The sequence below is a fragment of the Stegastes partitus genome, unplaced genomic scaffold (genome assembly GCF_000690725.1).
Source record: "Stegastes partitus isolate 25-593 unplaced genomic scaffold, Stegastes_partitus-1.0.2 Scaffold744, whole genome shotgun sequence".
Lineage (NCBI taxonomy): Eukaryota > Metazoa > Chordata > Actinopteri > Pomacentridae > Stegastes > Stegastes partitus.
In genome coordinates, this window is record NW_007578475.1 from 167,578 (window position 1) to 187,446 (window position 19,869).

The 19,869-nt window shown below is 47.4% G+C and overlaps 1 protein-coding gene across 1 annotated transcript; it reads left to right on the forward strand.

The window, feature by feature from the left end:
• The first annotated feature begins 10,020 nt into the window (after positions 1-10,020).
• Positions 10,021-19,181, forward strand: LOC103364364 (growth arrest-specific protein 2-like). The gene is made up of 7 exons (XM_008291455.1): positions 10,021-10,243; positions 11,315-11,424; positions 11,966-12,107; positions 13,184-13,247; positions 13,851-14,409; positions 14,487-14,594; positions 18,966-19,181. Exons 1-7 carry the CDS (start codon positions 10,021-10,023, stop codon positions 19,179-19,181), a joined length of 1,422 nt encoding a protein of 473 aa, XP_008289677.1.
• The last annotated feature ends 688 nt before the right edge of the window (positions 19,182-19,869 follow it).

Consider the following 19,869-nt stretch of genomic DNA (forward strand, 5'->3'; position numbering starts at 1 on the left):
TGTAAAAAAAAATGTCCATAAGCTGTCAATTATTATTTATCGATCTCACAGAGAAAATATGACATATTTGAGAAGCTTTAATCCAAAAGCCAAACATGATTCCAGTGTTGTTCCCGTCCTGCTGTGTTGATGCTGGAAGCTGAGTGTTGCAGTGACATCCATCAGTGTGTGTGTGTGTGTGTGTGTGAGTAGGTGTGTGCACTGGCTTTCACTAATGTGGCTCTACATGTATTCCTTCTGTATGTCCTTGCCGAGTTTCTTTCTATTTTTTTGGTGCCTTTTGTCCATGTTTCCAAAACTGAAATGAGTTGCTATGGAGACCGGGATACATGTGTAAAGAGGAAGTGGCAAAGGAGAGAACTGTGGTTGTCAGGAGACACTCTGAGGTTGAGGCTGAAAGAATGAGCTTCTGCAGCATATGTACGCATGACTCAAGGTCCGGGCACATTTACATTCTTCTTTTCAGACTCATCATGTCACACGAGCCTGAAAAGACACACAAAGAGACAGACACTCAGCCGACCACCCCGCCGCTGATAATGAGAACAATAAAGCCCGGCTACATGCCCCTGTATGCTGATAAACCTTTGTTCATCATCACACAGGGAGGAGGCTGTGATCTTTCAAGTGTTGACAGGGGTTAAGCAACTCGCCGGTGATAATACAGACGTTTCAGGCACTCCATCACTTGATAATTACATTACTCTGGTACTCCATTGCTTCCACTCGCTCCTGGTAATCTTGTTAAAATCCCAGTGATTGGAATCACAGTGACAGAGACGGACGACAGCGAGGCGGCCGCCCGTGGAGCCGAGCCCTCCGTGTCTGACTGAAGGTTTTGAAGTGCAATAAGCTTTTGTCAGGTAACCATGGAGCTGCAGCGGCACACAGGTACTGAGCAGCAGAGGCCATCCAAAGATCCGTCCATGTGCCGTGTGCAGTTTCAAGAAGGAGAAGAAGTTACCTGCACAGCTCTTGGATGATTTTTCTGAAACACACACAGACACTTGAAATCACTGAACAATGGCTGCCTCTCCATTAAAGGTAAACATGGCTCCCCTCTTTCTCTTCAGCATCAAGGCCTTGTGAATAAGTTGCTATGCTGCCCTCTGGTGGCCACTTGTGAACAAGCCACAGAAAACATTTGGTGTATCAGGATGCTGCATGTTTGGTTTAACATCGAGTCAAGACCTGCAGAAATGTCCACGCCTCTAGTGTAAATAAGTCTGTTTCTAGGTTCCTGCTGTGGACTCCAGGGAACCGTGCATCAGCTTCTGCTTCCAGACCGGCTCCACATTTAGATGCTCAGTGTGGCAGGTAGTTTAATTAAAGTAAAGGTCTGCCCTGCAGCTACTGACCGAGGTAACTAGCAATCATTTGTCATGCGCAGGACTGGCTGACATATTATTTATTAGTCATTTATATGAACGCCTCGCAGCCACAAGCCGCCGACAGGCTGTGAGACAGGGTTCAGACTGTGGCTGGATCGCTGTTGGACAAGGGAATGATTAAAACACAGTTAAGAGCCTTTGACATGACAACAAAGGGAAGGCCCGGCATCTTCTCACATGACATGGTTTGATGACGATACAGTCTGAACTCTAAAGAATTCCTTCTTTGAATGCTTTTACAGACACACAGAACGAACACAACAGTTTAGATGCAAGTCACGTGTGATTTAAAAGCAAAAACCGTTTCAGACGTCTGCTGTCTGACTGTCTGACTAATGACAAAACTGCTGCTGTTTTAAATGCAGCGCTGCCCTTTTTACGTACCTGGACACAGTTAGAACAAAGAAATGTTCAAACTTAATTAAGCACAACGAGTTTGGCCCGTTACGAGTCCTGCTCCAGAAACACAGCCGAGCCTGAGCTCGTCTCACTGCTCTCTGCCTGCCACACATTTTCAAAGCTGAGCCTTTTGTTTGCCACACAAGAGCTTTAGAATCAGTTAGACTGTACACAACTGTTTTACAGGCTGAGTGGTTCACCGTGACGGGAACCTGAGCTCCATGAGCCAGGTTCACCGAATACCCCGTTCTCTCAGTTTAAATCTAAATCAAGTGGAAACTGGTGAAGACGTAAAATGCTGATGTTTGGTGAAAACAACTGAACCTTCACAATGAAAGGTCGTCGTGCTGCGTCAGCATCAAGATCGGCTCTGAGCTCTTGCAGGTGACTTTATTCAGATTTGAAACATGAACAGAAAAAGAAAAAAGCTCCCGTCTGGCAAACAGCACAGCAAAAGTCATTCAGGTCCATGAAGGCACCTCGTCCCACCCAGAATGCTCTCATCTGACAGAATGATAAAACACTTGTGAGTCTCTAATAAGTGTGTCCCCATCTGATGGGCCTGGGGTCCTCCTGACCCAGGGGACCAATTTGAGTGGTACACGGCACATGGTGCTCTGCTGAATTATCGACCCCCACCTCCACCACCACCTCCGCCGCTGCAGTGGGGCTGAGAGGGAGGCGGATTAGGAGCCAGTCGTCTTGGCAACCTAAGATGCCATCTGTCATGTGTGTGCTGATCCACATCGTGTAGCTGAGACACTGTTTTAATTCAATCAGTCTCTCAGTGCCAGACAGACCCCTGGTAAATACAGCAGCTCATGTCAGCGGGTATTTAACTACCAGTTATAAACTGGGTTTTCATGGAAATCTCACATTTGGAATATTGTGTTGATGGACATGTAGGTCTTTAAAGCACATCACAGGAGACTGAGGCTGAAACTTCAACCAAAAAATGTGACAATTATTCACCAAAAGGACAAAAGTTGAACAGAAGAACTGACACCACGCTGCAGCCAGCAGCTGGTTAGCTTAGCTTAGCATAAAGATTTTAAAAAAGTTCCCTGACAATAAGAAAGATAAAGAACACCGTCAGCCTGATCCTTTAGCGTCGGTGTTTTTATGAAGGGAAATAAATGAACCACCGTGTTGTCTGGCTTCGTTTTACAATCCGGCCTGCGTTCCAGATGCTGAGCGACTATTTATTAACTCTGTGGGTGCGTCTGAGTCATTGTTAAATTGGTTTAACGGGTCTTTAAAGCGCCATCAGTATGTCCGCTGCACCATACCTGCTCAAAGGCCCGTTCAGCCTCTGGAGCAGACAGGATGTGATTCACTCTCACTTCAGAAGCTCCTCTGAAAACAACAGCTCCCCTCAAAACGCAGCTGTTCTGCTTTGCTTTTCTGTTGCAGCTTAGATGACATCTCATCGTATGTTCCTGCAGCAGGAAACGCACCAACGCACACGTTTGTTAATGCTCACAGTCGCACAGGCCAGATGAATGCTAAAGCAGTGAAACGAGCAGCAGGGCAGCAGGGACGAGGACCTCTGGAAGCAGAGGGGAGTGTCTGATAGACGGGATGACATGAGGCTCTCGTCCTCTGGGACAAGCTGCAAATGAAGCAGCAGCCACAGCTGGGCCCGGACCAGGCAGGAGAGCACAGCACCGGCTTAGCGTGTAGCTGCCTCCACCACGTACCTGCCTGAGCGACGTCCTGAGGCGCCTTCCTACAGGCCTCCTGGTAAATACAGAACAAACACCACATCCCCTTTGGGAAGACGCAATTAACACCCCCTCCATTCTGCTAGCAATAATTAAAATATGATAATGAGCAAGAAATAGTTGCATTTGTGTTTGTTGAAAGTAAAGAAAATGAGTCATTTCATTTCAACCCGAGGAGAGTTGAGAAGGAGCTGATCCAGGTTCCTGGTGGTTCCACAGGCAGACACACAGAAAGAGTCTCGTTACTGGTATGAGGAGAGAAAAGTTTACGGCTGCAGAGAGCTCCGAGTCACCAGGTGGAGCTCAACTTCCTGATCACAAAACACGAGCGCTAAATGTGTGAGAAGCATCAGGTATCACCTCCACCCTCCTGTTACCTCCAGACTTACTGACATCTTTAATCCCTGGGTTCAATGTGCTCCCAGCAATGTAGACCTCCAGAAAATATCATAATTAAAATGGTTACCCTGGTTTATGTGTAAATAGCCCTTTAAATAAAACTGAAAAAATGATGTCACTGACTCATTTAGAGGTGTTCAACAGTGGATGGGATCAAACTGACCTCACAGGTAACAGGAGGGTTAAATAATAAGACAACAGGAGGGTTAAATAATAAGACAACAGGAGGGTTAAATATGACTAACTAACTCATGTAAACATCTGCATTTACTCAAAGCTCTCTGAATCGTATTCAGTTGGACTAATTTGCTCCCAAAATGTTTGCAATGTTGAGAAATTCAACAGTTACAGGATTTTTTTTCTTTTCTTACAAACGAGTCCAAAAACACAAACAGCCTCCAGCAGCACGAAGTCCCAGAAGCAGAGTCCAGAACCTCTGGCAGCCGGTCAGTCGGGGTCAGTCGGGGTCAGGAGGGGTCAGGAGGGTTAGGTTTAGGGTTCTTGGGCAAATTAAAATCACTTGTGACGTCCTCCCTGATGTCGGTGCCACAGGGGTTCAAACATGCCTGAAATGTGCTGACTTTTGTGGAACTATTGAATAAAACCAACATGAAGGTGAGACATGAGTCCCCGACATGCAGACCAGACGGAACACCTGACAGTAGAAGTAACTCCTAACGGTGATGCAGGTGATCTGCTCTGTGTGCTCCTACTTTATTCTTACTTTCTAGGAAACTTTATGAACAATCTCCAACACAAATAACCTCATTAAAACCATGAGGAAGCCTACTGAACCCTGTCCAGGACTTTCCAGACGTAGAAGGTGTTTCTGGATCCACTGGACCCCAAGAAAGAACCTGTGCAGACTTTGTGTTGGTGTTCATTCCAGACTTCATGTTAAACACGTGTTCTGATCAGCTGACCTGTGATTGGTTCCACATGCAGGACACAAGACCACATGGCCCGGGTCCAGAGGAGCCGACAGTCCTGAACAGGGTTCATTTCATTCTAAGCCCAACTTGTATCCTTCCAATCCAGACTTTGTTGAGCCGAAGTCATCAGCTGTGGGATTGCTGGTCTGGTCTGACTGGTCTTACTGGTCTTACTGGTCTTACTGGTGTTTCAGTCCTGTGGTGTCACTAAACTTTATGGAACTACTTAAAACCCCAAAAAAAATTCAAGACAGAAGTCATGACATAATTTTTTCTTCTTAATGAAAGTGTTTTTAACAATTACAGGACAGTCGTCGTAGACGTGTTGCTATGGAAACCACGTTTACTTCCGGTTTATTGGCTTGTTGTGAGTTTCCGCTGAAACTTTCTCTCGTTCCTGAAACGTTGTCAGACATCAGCAGCCACCGGGATGGCCTCCTTCCCTCTCTGTTCGGTCTAACTGTAAACCGACACCTCCGGGCAGCGGGCGGGCCCAGCGCGCGGTGCGGCCCGCCGCTCCGGTGCGCGCTCACATGTGGCGGAGCTGAGGGCGACGAACATCTGGTGGAGCCAGAGATGCGTGTGTGAGAAGAAAGACGCTGAGAAGAAAGTTTGATGAAAGAAGAGCAGCTCTCTGAAGGAACTCTGCAGAGTTTTGTGAGTTTGTTTTACGTTTTCTGAGCCGTTCTCGTGTTCTGACGGTGGAACCACAGATAGATGATAATAGATAAATATTAAAGGCCTTCAGCATGTGTGGATGGGAGGATGAAGGCAGAGCACAGCGCTGATGGACATGTGGATCATCTCCATCATTAGCATTTATTTTATTTTCATTTTAATATTCGTGTTTTGTTCATAGACACACAAAACTGTTAGAATTTAAATCAGAGACCAACACGTTGCTTCCATGTGTCCCAGTGAATTTTACACTTTTTGTTCTTTCATACTGTTTATTTTCTGTCAGTTCTGTAAATAGTCCTCACATAACGGGTCGATGCAGAGCAGAACCTGTTCCCTGGACTCAGAACTCCCTGAATGATCCACTGTTCTGACTGCTTTATGGGCTTCATCTCAAAACAATCAACGGAAGCCTTTTTCTAAGTCTTGGTGCCAGAGTTGTGTTTTATTGGGTTTTGCCGCCGCTGCTGGAACACAGAAGGTGTCCAGTGTTGGGCCGATGGACCTTTCCATCCTGTGTTGATGTGAAGGTTATTTAGTCTGGAAGCAGCTGACGGGGAGCCGCGGGGCGAGAGCGCCGCTGTAGCTGAAATCTATACCTCCGCTGTGCAGTTGTGTCCATTCAGTACCGGCTATTCCTCCTCTGGTTCACATGACCTCTTTCAAGCTGCTACAACCAACAGCTGACACCTGAGACAGGCTGCAGAAAGCTGCTGCTACCATCAAGTTATTCATCTTGATATTTCATGAATAGTTCTTTCAAACGCTTGACGTGGACGTTGAACAGATTTGGAAGACAAAAGCGGAACGCTGCAGGTCACAGACCCGGTTTCTACTGGGTCTGTAGGAACACATTCAGTCTTTCTGTGACACATTTCCTGCTATCACTTGTTTTTTCCAGAGCAGACGTGGGAGCTGTGCCTGACATGTAGGGAGGCAGACTTTTGTTAACTAGTTGTGAAGTTAGTTGTTTACCAGACACAAGCTTGGGTTCGGTTCTCTGGAGCGGTGCTGAAGGCCACATGCACCCAAATCATCCATCACTCTGTCGTCTTCCATACGAGCAGCACTCGTTGTTCAGGTGTTTGAGCCATCGCTGCAGCTCAGATCCATCATCAGCACACATCTGTCCACCGCTGTGTGAAGAAGCAGCTTTCATTGCAGAAACATCACTGAAGCAAATCTCACTGTGGACGCGTTAAAGGCAGAGTGAACGAGGTGGAATAGAAACGCTGATGCATGCACGGGCCTGTGTGTGCGTTCCCGTGTTTCCAGACGTGGACAGTCGGCCCTGCAGGGATATAAAGGCTGCTAGTGTCTGAGAGCCGGCCACTGCTGACCTTTGCCTTCCCTTCCCAGCAGAGCCGTCCTGTAGGAGAGGTGTGAATGTTGCACCTGGATGTTTTGTTGGAGACAGAGGCTCTCATGCCCTGCTGGTCAGCCTGTAAACCCTCCTCAAACTTGGCAGCCTGTGCCCTCTGCATATACCTCGCCTCTGTCCCACGTCTGCAGGACGTGTTTACAAAAGGCCTTTTCAGTGTGTCTGCTCAGAAGCGTTTTCCTGCAACATCTTCACATGTCAGCCTGACGCCAGCCTGCCCTGACATACATACTGTATGTACGCCGCTGCCCTACTTCCCCTGTAATCAAGGCGCGAGGGAACTTTCTGCTGATGGAGGGAAACTTTATGACGAGATACTTTTGAACTTGTAATGATTATCCGCAGCGCCGAGCTGCAGGTTCCTCAGACGGTGAAGAGCTAAGCACGAGCTGTGATGCATGAACCAGACGTTTAGCCTCCAGGTGTGCATTTACTAGACTTTTCTACTAAAGATGAAGTCTTTGTTGCAGCTACGGTTTTGTTCGCTATGTTAGCGACATGGTTTAACCCTGTTCAGGACTGTTGGGCTCTTTTGGACCCCAGGTCATGTGGTTTAGGGGACAGGTGTTGTTTTTTTATTATTTTAAATATAAAAAGAGGGACATGTGTCGTGCATTTGGAACCAAACATACGTCAACTTATCAGAACATGTATTAACATAAAGTCTATAATGAACACCAACACATATTCTGCTCAGATTCTTTCTTGGGGTCCGATGGACCCAGAAACACCTTCTACGTATGAAACATGAAGGTTCTGGACGGGGTTAAGGGGTGACAAAGTTCTGTCTCTTAGCTAATCAATTGAATGTTTCCTGAATATCTTGCTGTGGCTTCTTTACAGACCTTGATGCTAAATATGAATGACGTTGACTTACGGTTAAGAAGAAGTAAGATGATGAATGTGATGAACAATAAACGATTGTGAACAAAGGTTTCCTGTAGAGACCATGTCTGTCATGGCAGCCTTGAGCTTCCAGGAACTCTCAGTTTGATGTGATGGATGATTGAAACACGTGCATCTGTGTCACAACTAAAACAAATCGTGCATTTTTGTGCTTTCATAGATTCAGTTTTGGTCTTTTGGAAATAACAGAATCTGCAGGTCACAAACATCCAAACAGCAGCTTTAGATCACAGTCCTAATCATACAGAAAGTTGTTTTTATTAAATGTTCTTGGACTCTTCACTTCTCTTCAGCTGCCAACACTAAAATGCTCGACTGCTTTTTGTGACAAACGTGTCTCGACCGTTCCATCAAAGAAAACTGAGAGTTACAGGAATCGTTGCACATTCACGACTGCCATGATGTCCTTTGACTTGACAAGTGTGTGCAAACTGTTGCTCAGGACAAAAGATGAGCACGTTAGCACTGATGCTTTCACTAGCATTTAGATGACAACTCAAGTAAAGCCGCAGAGAGCTGCTAGCAGCGCCGCATGCTGCATCCAGACCAGCAGCAGCCATGCTGCCGGTTCATACATGTGAATGAGGTCAGTTTGGCGATGCAGCACAAGCAGAGACTTTCTTGTGCAGTGTGTGAGTGTAGGACTGACTCAACATGTAGGCCGATGCAGCGCGGTCCATGTGCTCACAGCCTGTTTACAGCCAAACTCTCTCCTTCAGTGTTTTGGTGTCTGAAAAGCCCCAAAACGAAGTGATCCGTTACTCAGACCGACCCGCCCGGATCATTTGGACCACACATGTCCAGCCACCACGTCGCAGCACTTTGTTGCTGTAATGCTGCTTTCAGCCCCGTGTCTGCTCACTCGTGTTCCTTTCTAATGAAACGTTGGAGTCAGTCATCTGGCACAAACCGGGCCTCGGTTTCTCCTGTACATTACTCAGCAGACCCAGTGACCCAGTGCATATGTTGTCGTCTTAATTCCAGCTGATTAGCAGCGAGCATTACTGGCAGTCAGAGCAAGTCTCTGCATGGGGCTGAGCTTTACGACGGAGGCTGCTCTGGGAACAGCACAAATGAGCCATGCAGCAGCACCAGGAGACGGGCTCAGGGCTGCGGCTGTACATCTTATTAAACACAAGCTGCCTGCAGTCAGTCACTCTAATCCCTTTGATTAATGGCTGTGTGTATTGTTGGTGGTGAGTATCAGTTGTGCTCATGGTAGCCGGCGCCATAGCTTCTACCGATGTTGTTGTTTTTATCCATTCACTCCAAAGGATCCACCGCTGTTAGCTTTGACAATTATTACGTTATAGTCACTTGTTGTTTTCTTAAAGGATATTTTAACATTTTTAAACTCTGTCTTTCATCCTTTTGTTCTGTACATTGCGTGAAGAGCTCCTTCCTTCATGTCAGAGGAAGAGCTGAAGGTCCAGTGGTCAGCTGTCAGATAGGACCGCTCAGTTAAAGCGGCACCATCTCTGTTCCCTCTTTGTTGAATTGTTCTGTCAGAGCACAGCCCAGAAGCAAACCTGAAACAACGAAGAACTAAAATGCATCCGTGATTTGTCATCATTCTGCTGAACCGGCTTCACTTCATTGTTCCTGGGATGCTGTTGACTTGTCCTCTAACTCTGACTGTCTGCTGACCTGCTGACCTGCGTTTTCTTTTTAGCCGTTTAGCCGTGGCTTAGCCGTTTACAGTTTCACCAGCAATGCACCGAAACGCCGCAGCAAACCGTGAAAACCTACTTGGCAATAAAACAGATTCTGATTCGGCTCATTTAAGGCGACCGTCTCGTCCTGTTTCTTTCTCGGTCTTTTAGGAATGATTACAGGAACGTCCTCATGATGGGAACAGGAGCAGTATCTGGAAATAGGCTTGAAACATGTGACCCTGTCCTTCCTGCTGAGATGGCCTCATACCTCATTCCATGTTTACAGAATCAGAAGATAACAAACAAACAAATAAACAAAAATCAGAGTAACTCTGTAGAACACTAACAGGTTTGGTTTGGTTGGGGTTCTCATTGGGATTCCTTTGATATGTTTACTTTTCTTATTTCACGTATCATGAACACTTTTCTCTAAAGTTATGTGTCTGTTCTAGTAAATAAGAACAACCACCGGACCGGACCGGACCAATACAAATACAAACAACCGTCTGATGGTCTCCCCACCAGGGTCCTTCACAGACCAGCTGGAGCTGAAACATGGACGGTGACGTGGGAGCGATGAGCGACGGCCTGGACGGTCCTCTGAGCCCGAGGCACCTCACCGGGTTGGGGATGAGCTGTCTGCTCTCCCCAAAGAACAGACACTCCGGACCGGGCCTCACCAGCCTTCAGGAGTTCAGCCAGTGGCTGCCTTACCGCCACGACGCCAGCCTGCTGCCCATGAAGGAAGACCTGGCCTTCTGGCTCAGCACCATGATGGGTGAGGCAGGCCGACTGTGATCCACAACATTTGGTGGTTGCTTCGGTCTTTACAACTGAAATCTGGACTCGTGCCGTTTCTTTTAGAAAACATGTAGGTGTTTTGAAGTTGTTAAATTACAAGACAGGACGTCCAAGAATCACCGCCGGTTGTTGTTTTTTACGGCTGTCCTCGGATGGACACGACTTGACAACTCTGTTAGGGCTTTTATTTTGAAGAAAAGGTTTAAAGTCATGTTTAACACAAAGGCCCATTACCCTGCTTATTATCCCAAATCCCTGAAATACCTCTTCATGAGGGGAGCTTCCCTGGAACTCCAGGAAAAGGGATGCTTCCTCCCACTTTGCTGCATTGTGAGGGAAACATGAAGGGTCTGGACATGCCACGACCTGCTGGGAGACGTCTGCAAAGTGGCTCAAACATGACGGATTTCTGACTGATGTTACCACAAGAAAAGAGGAAAAACACAGTCTGTCAAAACAAGCTGTGTGGCAGTGATTTGTTCAGAAACAGGGAAGTGGTCTGACGATAACGAGCCGGTTACAGAGTGTTAAATAAATGCTGTGGTTCCTGCACACTTCAGCTCTTCTCAGACCAAACGTTCCTGTGGCTGCTTGTCATATTTTGTAAATCTATAAATCAAAAGGAGCTTCAAGGAGCTGTGCGTTGCCTTTATCTTGAAGGTTTTGTGGGCATCAGTGCAGCAGCGTCTCCAACAGACATCCGGTACATGTTTCTGCAAACGTTCTTACTTTAGAGTCCTCATCCACCAAAGTGTTTCATAAAATCCTTCATAAGTTAAAAGTACCTTTTTAAAAAAAACTGCAAACCCATCTTATTTGTTCAGAGTCAATCAGGAAAAATGGGTAAAAAGATGTAAGTAGTTTCACACTTTAACTGTTTTGTGGTTCCTCCTCTGGCTGCTCATTGGTTAGAAGTCAGATCAAATCCAGACAACAATCTGCTCATCTACTACTAACATATTGTTTTGGGTTTTTTTGGTAAAAAATTCACCAAAAGTCCGAAGGACCACGTAGAGTGATGGCTGTCCGTGGCTGTGTCTCTCCTCAGGCGTGGAGCTCACAGCAGACCGTCTGATGGAGAGGCTGGATAACGGCGTTCTCCTCTGTCAGCTGGCGCAGCTGCTGCAGGAGAAGATGATCCACGCCAACAGCAACAAGGTGCTGCTACAACACACAGACACACACTTCTACACACCAACATGTCACAAGAATTCAGCTGCAGAAACTCAAAACCACGAAGGGTTGAAATCCATCACAGGAACAAGAACGAGTCACAGTAAAGCTGAAAATAGCTCATAAAGATGTCCGTCAGGTTTTCAGAGAGCCGTTTCCATCCCATGGTCAGGAATCAGTGAACTGTAAAGAAGGGAGTTTTCTTAGAACCCAGACGGAACCGGGTCAGGTCTGAGGTGTGACAGCAGTAATGTCTGCTGGTGCATTCACTGGTTTTCTTTCACTAATCCTCTCTTTGCTACAGTTGTGTTTAGACAAGCTCTTGTTCCTTCATGCACACAAACGCTGCCGTATAATGGAGAGGACGTCTGTGTTTGTACTGAAGCACAGGTGTACCCCGAAAGACGGCCCGGTATCGTTTAGCGCTGGCTTCCAGTCTGTAGCCTGAAGCATTTATCCGTTAATGTGTTTCTGCAGAAATAAGAGTTTCCACTGCAGGCTCACTAACTGTTGAACACAATCGCAGCCTTTCATAAGACGAGTGATCCACTGGCGAGCTGACGCAACTTCTGGATCGTTTTTCGCCCGAGACAACACGGCCAACTTCCTGTACTGGTGTCGAAAGATCGGCGTTGATGAGGCTTACCTGTTTGAGTCGGAGGATTTGGGTGAGTTGATACCAGAGATCACGTCTCACATCACATCCACGGCGTTAGCGTTAGGAGCCTGAAGGCCTGAAGTGAGCGCGTGCTGCACGTCCCTGATTGGCTTTAGCGGTTTCTTTGTATTGATGTGTTTCTATTCAGTTTTTAATCTGTTCGTTGCTCCTCAGTCTTTTTTTTCTGAATACATCTCACGTTTCCAAAGTCCTGTAATAGTGCACGTGTTCAACATAGAACAAGACATTAGTTCATAATATATGTACTTCTACCAGTTTACTGTATGATTAGCGGTGTTAGCGGTCATTAGCGTGGACGCAGAGCAGAAGGAGTTAACTCCAGAGTCGGATTAGTTGTAACCTTTTTGGAAAGTTTGACTAAAACCTCATTGTGAACGTTTGCTGATTGAAGCTGACTCTGACACATCCGCTGTGCGTGTCCTTGCTTTCAGACTCCCTGTATTGTTTCCCCACAGATGTCTTGTGTCGTGATGCTTTGTGTGTCTCAGCAGAACCCAGCCTGCAGTCATGGTGCTACCGTGGCCTTTATCATTAAACATATAGTGTCTTTGCTCCTCTTCCTGGGCATGTCTATGCACGGCAGCAGATGCGTGAGAATGATAATGTGCAGGTTAATCCCTCTGATAATGCGCCGCCCTGCAGGCAGAGCGCCCGGCTTCACTTGACTAATTGAGTGACGGGGAGAGAAACCGTCCTGAGCTGTGACACCGAGGAACAGACCATCTTCTGTTCCTAACGGATGAATGAATGAAAATATGCTTTTAACCATAACTTGGTCTGGTCTGAGCTGTGTGTGCAGAACCTGCCTTTTAAATAAAAAAAGATAGCGGACTAAAGGCAGGCCTTGTGAATGAAGCCTTCATGCCCTCATGCCCTCAGCAGCACATCCAGACCCACAGGAATCCTGCTTCACAGATAGAGGAGCACAATAGGGCCAGAGAGCCTCCTGCAGCCTCTGCTCAGCTCACAAAGACCAGGAGTTTATCTCCGGAAACATCTTTCCTTTCAGATGAGTGACTTTTTCATTTCTACCCTCCGTCCTCTTTGTTTTGTTGCTGTGTGAAGTCCTCCACAAGCAGCCCCGGGAGGTGTGTCTGTGCCTGATGGAGCTGGGACGCATCGCGGCCAGGTAACTAGAACCAGCAGCAGAACCTCATCTGTCTGTGTGTGTCTGTCAGCTAGATTATAAATCAAGCTAAAATGTTTGAGCCAATATGAAACAGACTTCAGTGGTTCCAAACCTGATTCTGTCCCTAAACCAAAGCAGCCGTCCGCCAGCGAGACGCACCGGCTTCTGGATGTGAGCGCTGGAGGTTATTTAACTCTGTCAGTAGTTTATATTGTTACAGTATTTGTTCATATACTTGAGCCGTCATCAGTGTTTGGTCACATTTGCATTCCCACTGACTGGATGTTTTCACCTTTTATCCTCCTGCTCACACCTGTATGCTTTTATTGTGAAAGTCTCTTATCATTTTATTGGTCAGTTTTTATGGTTCATTTATTCATTTTTCTTAACAATTAGACTCAATTTAGTCATTTATCCGTTACTTTTAAACACCATTTCAACTGTTTGTTCATGACGTTTTAACTTGAACTCGCTCCTCCAGCTGCAGCATGTGTTTGCTTTCAGAGGACTTCATTGGAAGTGTCAGAGAGTGGCTGTTCCTCACGCTGTGCTTCAGGGTGGATGCATCTGTACGATGGCTGATGTGTGTTTGTGAACCTCCAGGTTTGGAGTGGAGCCACCAGGACTGGTCAAACTGGAGAGGGAGATCGAGCAGGAGGAGGCGGGCTGCTCCTCTCCATCATCCCCTCTCTCCTGCTTTCCTCCTGCTTCGTTGTACTCGCCATCACAGCCGTCGCTGCCCCCGGCGCCCTCCCCCCCACCGCCTCCACCAGCTCCCCTCACTCCGAGCGCCACCCGTCCGTCTGAACCCCTCGCCGCCTCCCTCGCCTCTGATCTTCCATCAGCCGCGACAGACCCGGAGCCGACGTGTTCATCCCCCCCTCAGTGCTCGCTCTCAGCCTCTAACCTCTGCACCACCACCGTCTCAACACAAACGCCTTTGTTCTCCTCGTCCTGCACCACCAGCACACCTGCTTCGACTCCGCCGGGCCAAACCCTGGTATCTGCTGCCAAAGTCTGTCCTACCCCAGTAAACAGCCACCCTCCTGCTGCAGCTCCTCCACCCCCCATCACCTCCCCACCAGCAGCACAGGCTCCTCGCTCGTCCAACAGATCGGCGAGCCGGAGGAGCGCCCGCACCACCAACACTTTGGATGACATTGTACGTATCTTGTTTGAGCTTACGGGTGTAGACGACGTGTTTGCACTCAGTCTGACTCTCTGTTTAATCTGCTACAGGTGAGAAACATCATTGAAAATCCCCCCTGCAGCTGCCCCGCCAAGTTCCTCGTTGAGAAGCAACCGAAAGGCTGCTACCGTGTCGGGGACAAAGTTCTGTACATACGGGTAAGTACTCTGGCATTGTTTCCTGGAAATGATGGTTCTTCTTAAACCTAAAGCACATGAGGAACACCATCTCCTGCACTTTGCGTACCCACCATCCACCCCGACCTCCTCCCTGAGACTCATCACCATCATAATACAGGCATCAAAAGATGGTGGCACACATGGACACAGCGCCCCCTTCAGGAGGCAGCAACAGCGAACGTTTAGTGTCTTATCCCAGAGGTGCTGGTGGAATGATCCTGATGAACGCTCTCTAGCCCTCCCTGTAGGACTGTGTGTGTACAGCAACATGACAATAAACTGGATTTGATTTGATCAAAAGTCATGTAGTAAAGCAGGAAGTTAAATAAATAAATAAAGCTCTGTCGTGACGATATGTGTCACCAGAACTTGTAGATTATAAACGAAACTTAGCGGCTCATCTGATGAAGACGCATCGTGGACGCTGCAGCGCATATTAAGGCCCTCAACTTGGAAATCAACAGTTGAGTCAGCAACAGGTGCAATCTGTGACTGATTAGCAATCAGTCACTGGGATGGAGACGTTGGTACCTTTCAGCCTCCCTGAGTCACGCTCCGCCCGTATGCGTCTGTATGAAGGCTCAAGGAAGGGAGGCAGGGTTGCTTGGCAACCAGTGGTCAGGATAAGACTGGGCTGACAATGATTGCATTCAGTACATAGACCTTCAGTGAAGAGTTCAAACCTGGAAGGAAAAACAAACACGTCTCTTTCAGGATGATTGTGCGGAGATGTGACCTTGGTGTGCCCTTTAAATGGCAGCCCACTCGGGAGTCGAGGTCCATCTGTGCGAGGAGGCTTTTGAATGTGAGAAGAAGGTTTCACTTTGCTGAATTATACATCCGTCCGTCTGCAGGAGAGAGAAAGCATAACAGCTCCAGTGTGTGTTTAGCGAACGCTGGATTCGTCCAGTGCCGTTCTTAAATGCAAAAACTGGCATGTTTAAAAACTCCATGTTAGTTGGAGATAGACCGACAGGACTGGATGAATTTCACACGTATATCTTCAGCGCTGAACAGATTTGTGTCAGCGTGCTGGTCGCTGGCTGCAGCCCATTAAATGCTTTGTTAATTGTGTTGAAGTCCCATTGAACCAACGGCCTCTAAATCAGTCCGTCAGCGCCTCCGTGTCACAGCTACGCTTTGACTGGCCGACAGATGTCATATTTTCACTGTCCGTTTAGAACCAGCGCTCCCCTTCGGGCCACAGAACACCTGTTTCTGCAGCAGACCTGTCAGTAGCGCTGAAGCACGCGTTTGAACAACACATCAAAGAAACCAGAGGCTATAAAAGTGTCACAGCGAAGCCGCTGCTTGTTTAAGGTCAGTTTAGCTGCATGCAGAACAAATACCTCCACAACTACTTTTCCTGTGTATGTGGACCTTTAGGCGCCGCCCGGCTCAGCGTCAGCGTTCAGCCGTGATCACTGGTCTGTGGATACGACTCGAGCTGCTCCCTTCTGCTTCCTCCCGGCCGCTGACGAGCAAACACGCCTCAGCTGTTTGCATGGAGCGATGCAGCCCATCAAGCTGCCTACATGCAGGAAACATGCCATAAACCTGCATCCCGTCCAGCGTGATGACCCCGGTGCTGAGCCCCATTCAGCGTGTGCAGACCTTTTTAAAGAGCAGATACTATTGATTACCACGACAAAGTCATTAGCGAGGGGTTTAATCAGACAGCTTGTTAATGAGCGACTGAGCATGACCGCCCCTCCCCTCCTGTAAACCCCCTCTATTCCCTCTGGAGACCATTCAGTCACGCCGGCCCTGGAGTGCTTCTGCCATTCTTTGGTGTTAAAATAGAGGAAGGCTTTTCTTTCTTCTCCGTGCCCAATTAGACTCTCCTTCAGCTTTGTAGCAGGGACGCTGTCTGACAGTGTCAGTAGGAGGAAAAGACATTCAAACATCTCACAATATCATGGCCCGTCAGCGCGCCGTTTATAATGCAGCTTTAATTAAAAAATACTGAAAAACAATCTTGTTTAGAAGGAGAGAGGAGCAGAGTGGTGACAGTTGGGTTGATGAGATGGTTTTTTCCACTTTCACCTGAGCGTGTCTTTTAGAAAACGGATCATAACCTTCTCTCTCACGCTGACCCGGTAGGAGCTGTTTGGTTTTGGTTCTGGAGTTGATTCTGACCTCCGACCTCACAGTGGATCAACCAAGAGGACACAAAGAGGGATTCATTCATACAGAAAACCTCAGAAACTGGATAAAGCAAACAAGAGGCGGCTTTGTTCTGAGAAGTGGTGGAAGATGATCAGAACTCTTCATTTCTTTTGCAGGTATTTTGTCAAAATGTAAGATATTCATTATTCATGACGTTCACCTGGAGGCAGCTCGACTGTCTCGGACAAAAACCTGCTTCGTTTGGAGCCCCATAAATCAAAACTAAGACCATCTACAATGATTTGGATTCATCTGATGGAAGTCCTTACAGTAGATGTTCAGTCTGCCATTAAAGGAAGATTCACCAGTAAGACGCTCCGTCCTCTGGTCATGTGACCGCTACAGCTTATAAACTTAGAGCCAGTTTTATTATAGAATAAAAAAACAGACCTACATGGGAAAGAAACGGGAAAAACTAAATAAATAAAAACAACAACAAGCCCGTGGTATCATCGTACAGGGACTCTAAACAGCACTGAGGTCAGAACCAGAACCAGAACCAGAACCAGGATGAGGCGTACCTACACTGCAGCTTGTCTGTTTACCTCAAAGTGTTTGGTACTGAGTGTTCTCTGAAAAATGGCATCAACAGCGAAGAGGGATGTGGCTAAAGCCTGCCTCCTACTGGCCAGTGTTGGGAAGCTTCTCCTCCCTGAGCACACTCATGCATCTTTCAGAAGGAGAGGAGAGAGGGGATCAATGGAGCTGCCAGGGAGGACACAAGGGAATCCAGACGCTAGTTCATGGGCTGCAGACGTAGCACACAGTGTACGGAGGAGGAGGAGGAGGAGGAGGAGGAGGAAGAGGAGGAGGAAGAGGAGGACTCCTGGAGGAAAGACGCTGATTCTGGTGTTTTCCTGGATGATCACTCTGGTGTGTTGGCAGCTGCTTCGACAGCGTTTGGTGTCGGAGGTGCAGGAGGATTCACGCACAGAAAAAACTGATAAATAACAAAAAAGACACGCAGATGAGGACTGAAGGCCTTTTTTTAATCAAACAGAAACCATTTGTTTTAATCACTACTAAAAAGTATGAAGCATCTTAATTTGAAACTACAGGACAACATGGGAAGTCTTATCTTCTGACAAAATCAATCTAGCTGCTGTTAGGTCATTTAATAAAATAAAAACGGCCTCTTTGGACAATGAGCTTTGCCTGGCGACGGAGTTTTTGTGAATGAAGAGCTGTCAGGTTGGCATTCCCTCCACGTCTGACAGGAAAGTGGTTTATTCAGGATGTCAGACTTGACCCCTGTCAGCCTCAACATTTTAATCTGCAGGATGACAGCTGAGACCGAGCGTCTGGACTTCCTGCAGCCGCCGGGTCGCCCTCCTGCGCCTCCGTTGGTTTATCTATTTATTTGATCCCGTACACGTGACGCCCACCTCCCACAACACGACCAGCAGATCTGCTTGTATTATCACGTCCTTAATGGCTCCATAATGAAGGGTTTATTGGCGATAAGGCGGGAAGGGGGAGGGGGGCTGACAGAACAACGGACGGCTTTGCAAGGCCTCCTGGGAGCGCTAATGTCTGCAGGGAGCTGAGGGTCTGCGCTGAACTCATCTCAATTTCTCCTTTCATTTTTTTTCTTTCTCCAGGATTTATATTGTGGCAGCAGTTGCCATGGCAGCGGTTGGTTTTCAGCTGTGAGGACGGCTGTCTGTGAGGACGGATGTCTGTGAGGACGGCTGTCTGTGAGGACGGCCGTCTGTGAGGACACGTCCAGACACACCTGACCTCACTGCTGCTGGCCCATGGCACTGTGCAGGAGTTCTGATATTTAAAATAGTTCTCATTAGATGTTTTGTGTTGTAGATCTGTGCAGTAGGCGTGGCCTTGTGCGTCACTGCATGCATGTGTGTGTGTGTGTGTGTGTGTGTGTGTGTGTGCACTCATGTGTGGATTAGTGTAGCGTGTGTGCTCAGCTGGTGCCATGAGACGCTGTTTCATTTGGTTTAATGAGATTTTGACAAAGCTATCCAAGAGATCATTTGCCTTTCATAGCCAGAGCTGCATGAGAAGCCTGTAAATATTAGAGTGGTGTGTGTGTGTGTGTGTGTGTGTGTGTGTGTGTGTGTGGAAGGAGGCTCTGCTTTTCATTTAATTGAGAATTCATGAACGTCCCAGCGATACATCAGCCGGCCCTTCATGTCCCGGCATCCCTCTCGTGTCTTGCAGATGCTGAATGAGCGTCATGTGATGGTGCGCGTGGGCGGAGGATGGGAGACCTTCATCAGCTACCTGCAGAAACATGACCCCTGCAGAGGAGGAGGAGGAGGGCTGGCAGGCAGACCTGAGGTCAGGGTCTGTCGGGACAAAGCCAAGCCAAGCAGCCTGAACAGCTCACCTGACAGCTACATGGTGGTCGGCGCCCATCACCGCGGTAAGAAGTAGGCCTCCACGCTCAGGCTGCTTCTGGCTGGACATCCACTTAATCAGCTGGAACTGAAGCGGGTTGCTCATCTGGAACACAGTCTGAATCACGCTGAAAAGGAAATCCACCTTTCACCGTTCATAAGCTGTAGAGTAGTGTTTTAAGCTGTTGTCTGTGTGACTCGATGACTCGATGACTCGGCAGCAACGAGTCACGTTGATCATCTGAGTCTCATTTCAAGGAAACTGTTTTCTGGTTGAGTTTGAGGATTTGCAGCTTTTCTTTGTTATGTTTGGTGACAAACTGAACTTCTCTGCGGTTGGGATGCTGGCTGCTCCTGGAGACGCTCAGACAGCCACTCAGTCACCAGGACGGGTTCTTTCTGGAGAGGTTCTGTTTAGTACCGTGTGGAGCTAACTGATCTACTCTGATTTGGACTTTTTTTTAGGTGCCGTTTTGTAAACCTACATTTATGTATCATGGTGCTGTAGTTAGAATTAGTTTGACAGCGTCGGTCCCACAGATCTGAGCAGAGCAAGTTTTAATGTATGAAAGTATTTTCTGTATCATTCTGGATTAAAAAAAATGTTTTGGTCTCTTTTTGAAATAAATAAAATAGTTTAAATATAAATCTGAATGCTGTTGTAAATAATAAATTAAAGCCACAAGCGGCGATGGACGGGTCCTCGCCCTACGCTTGTCGGCCTT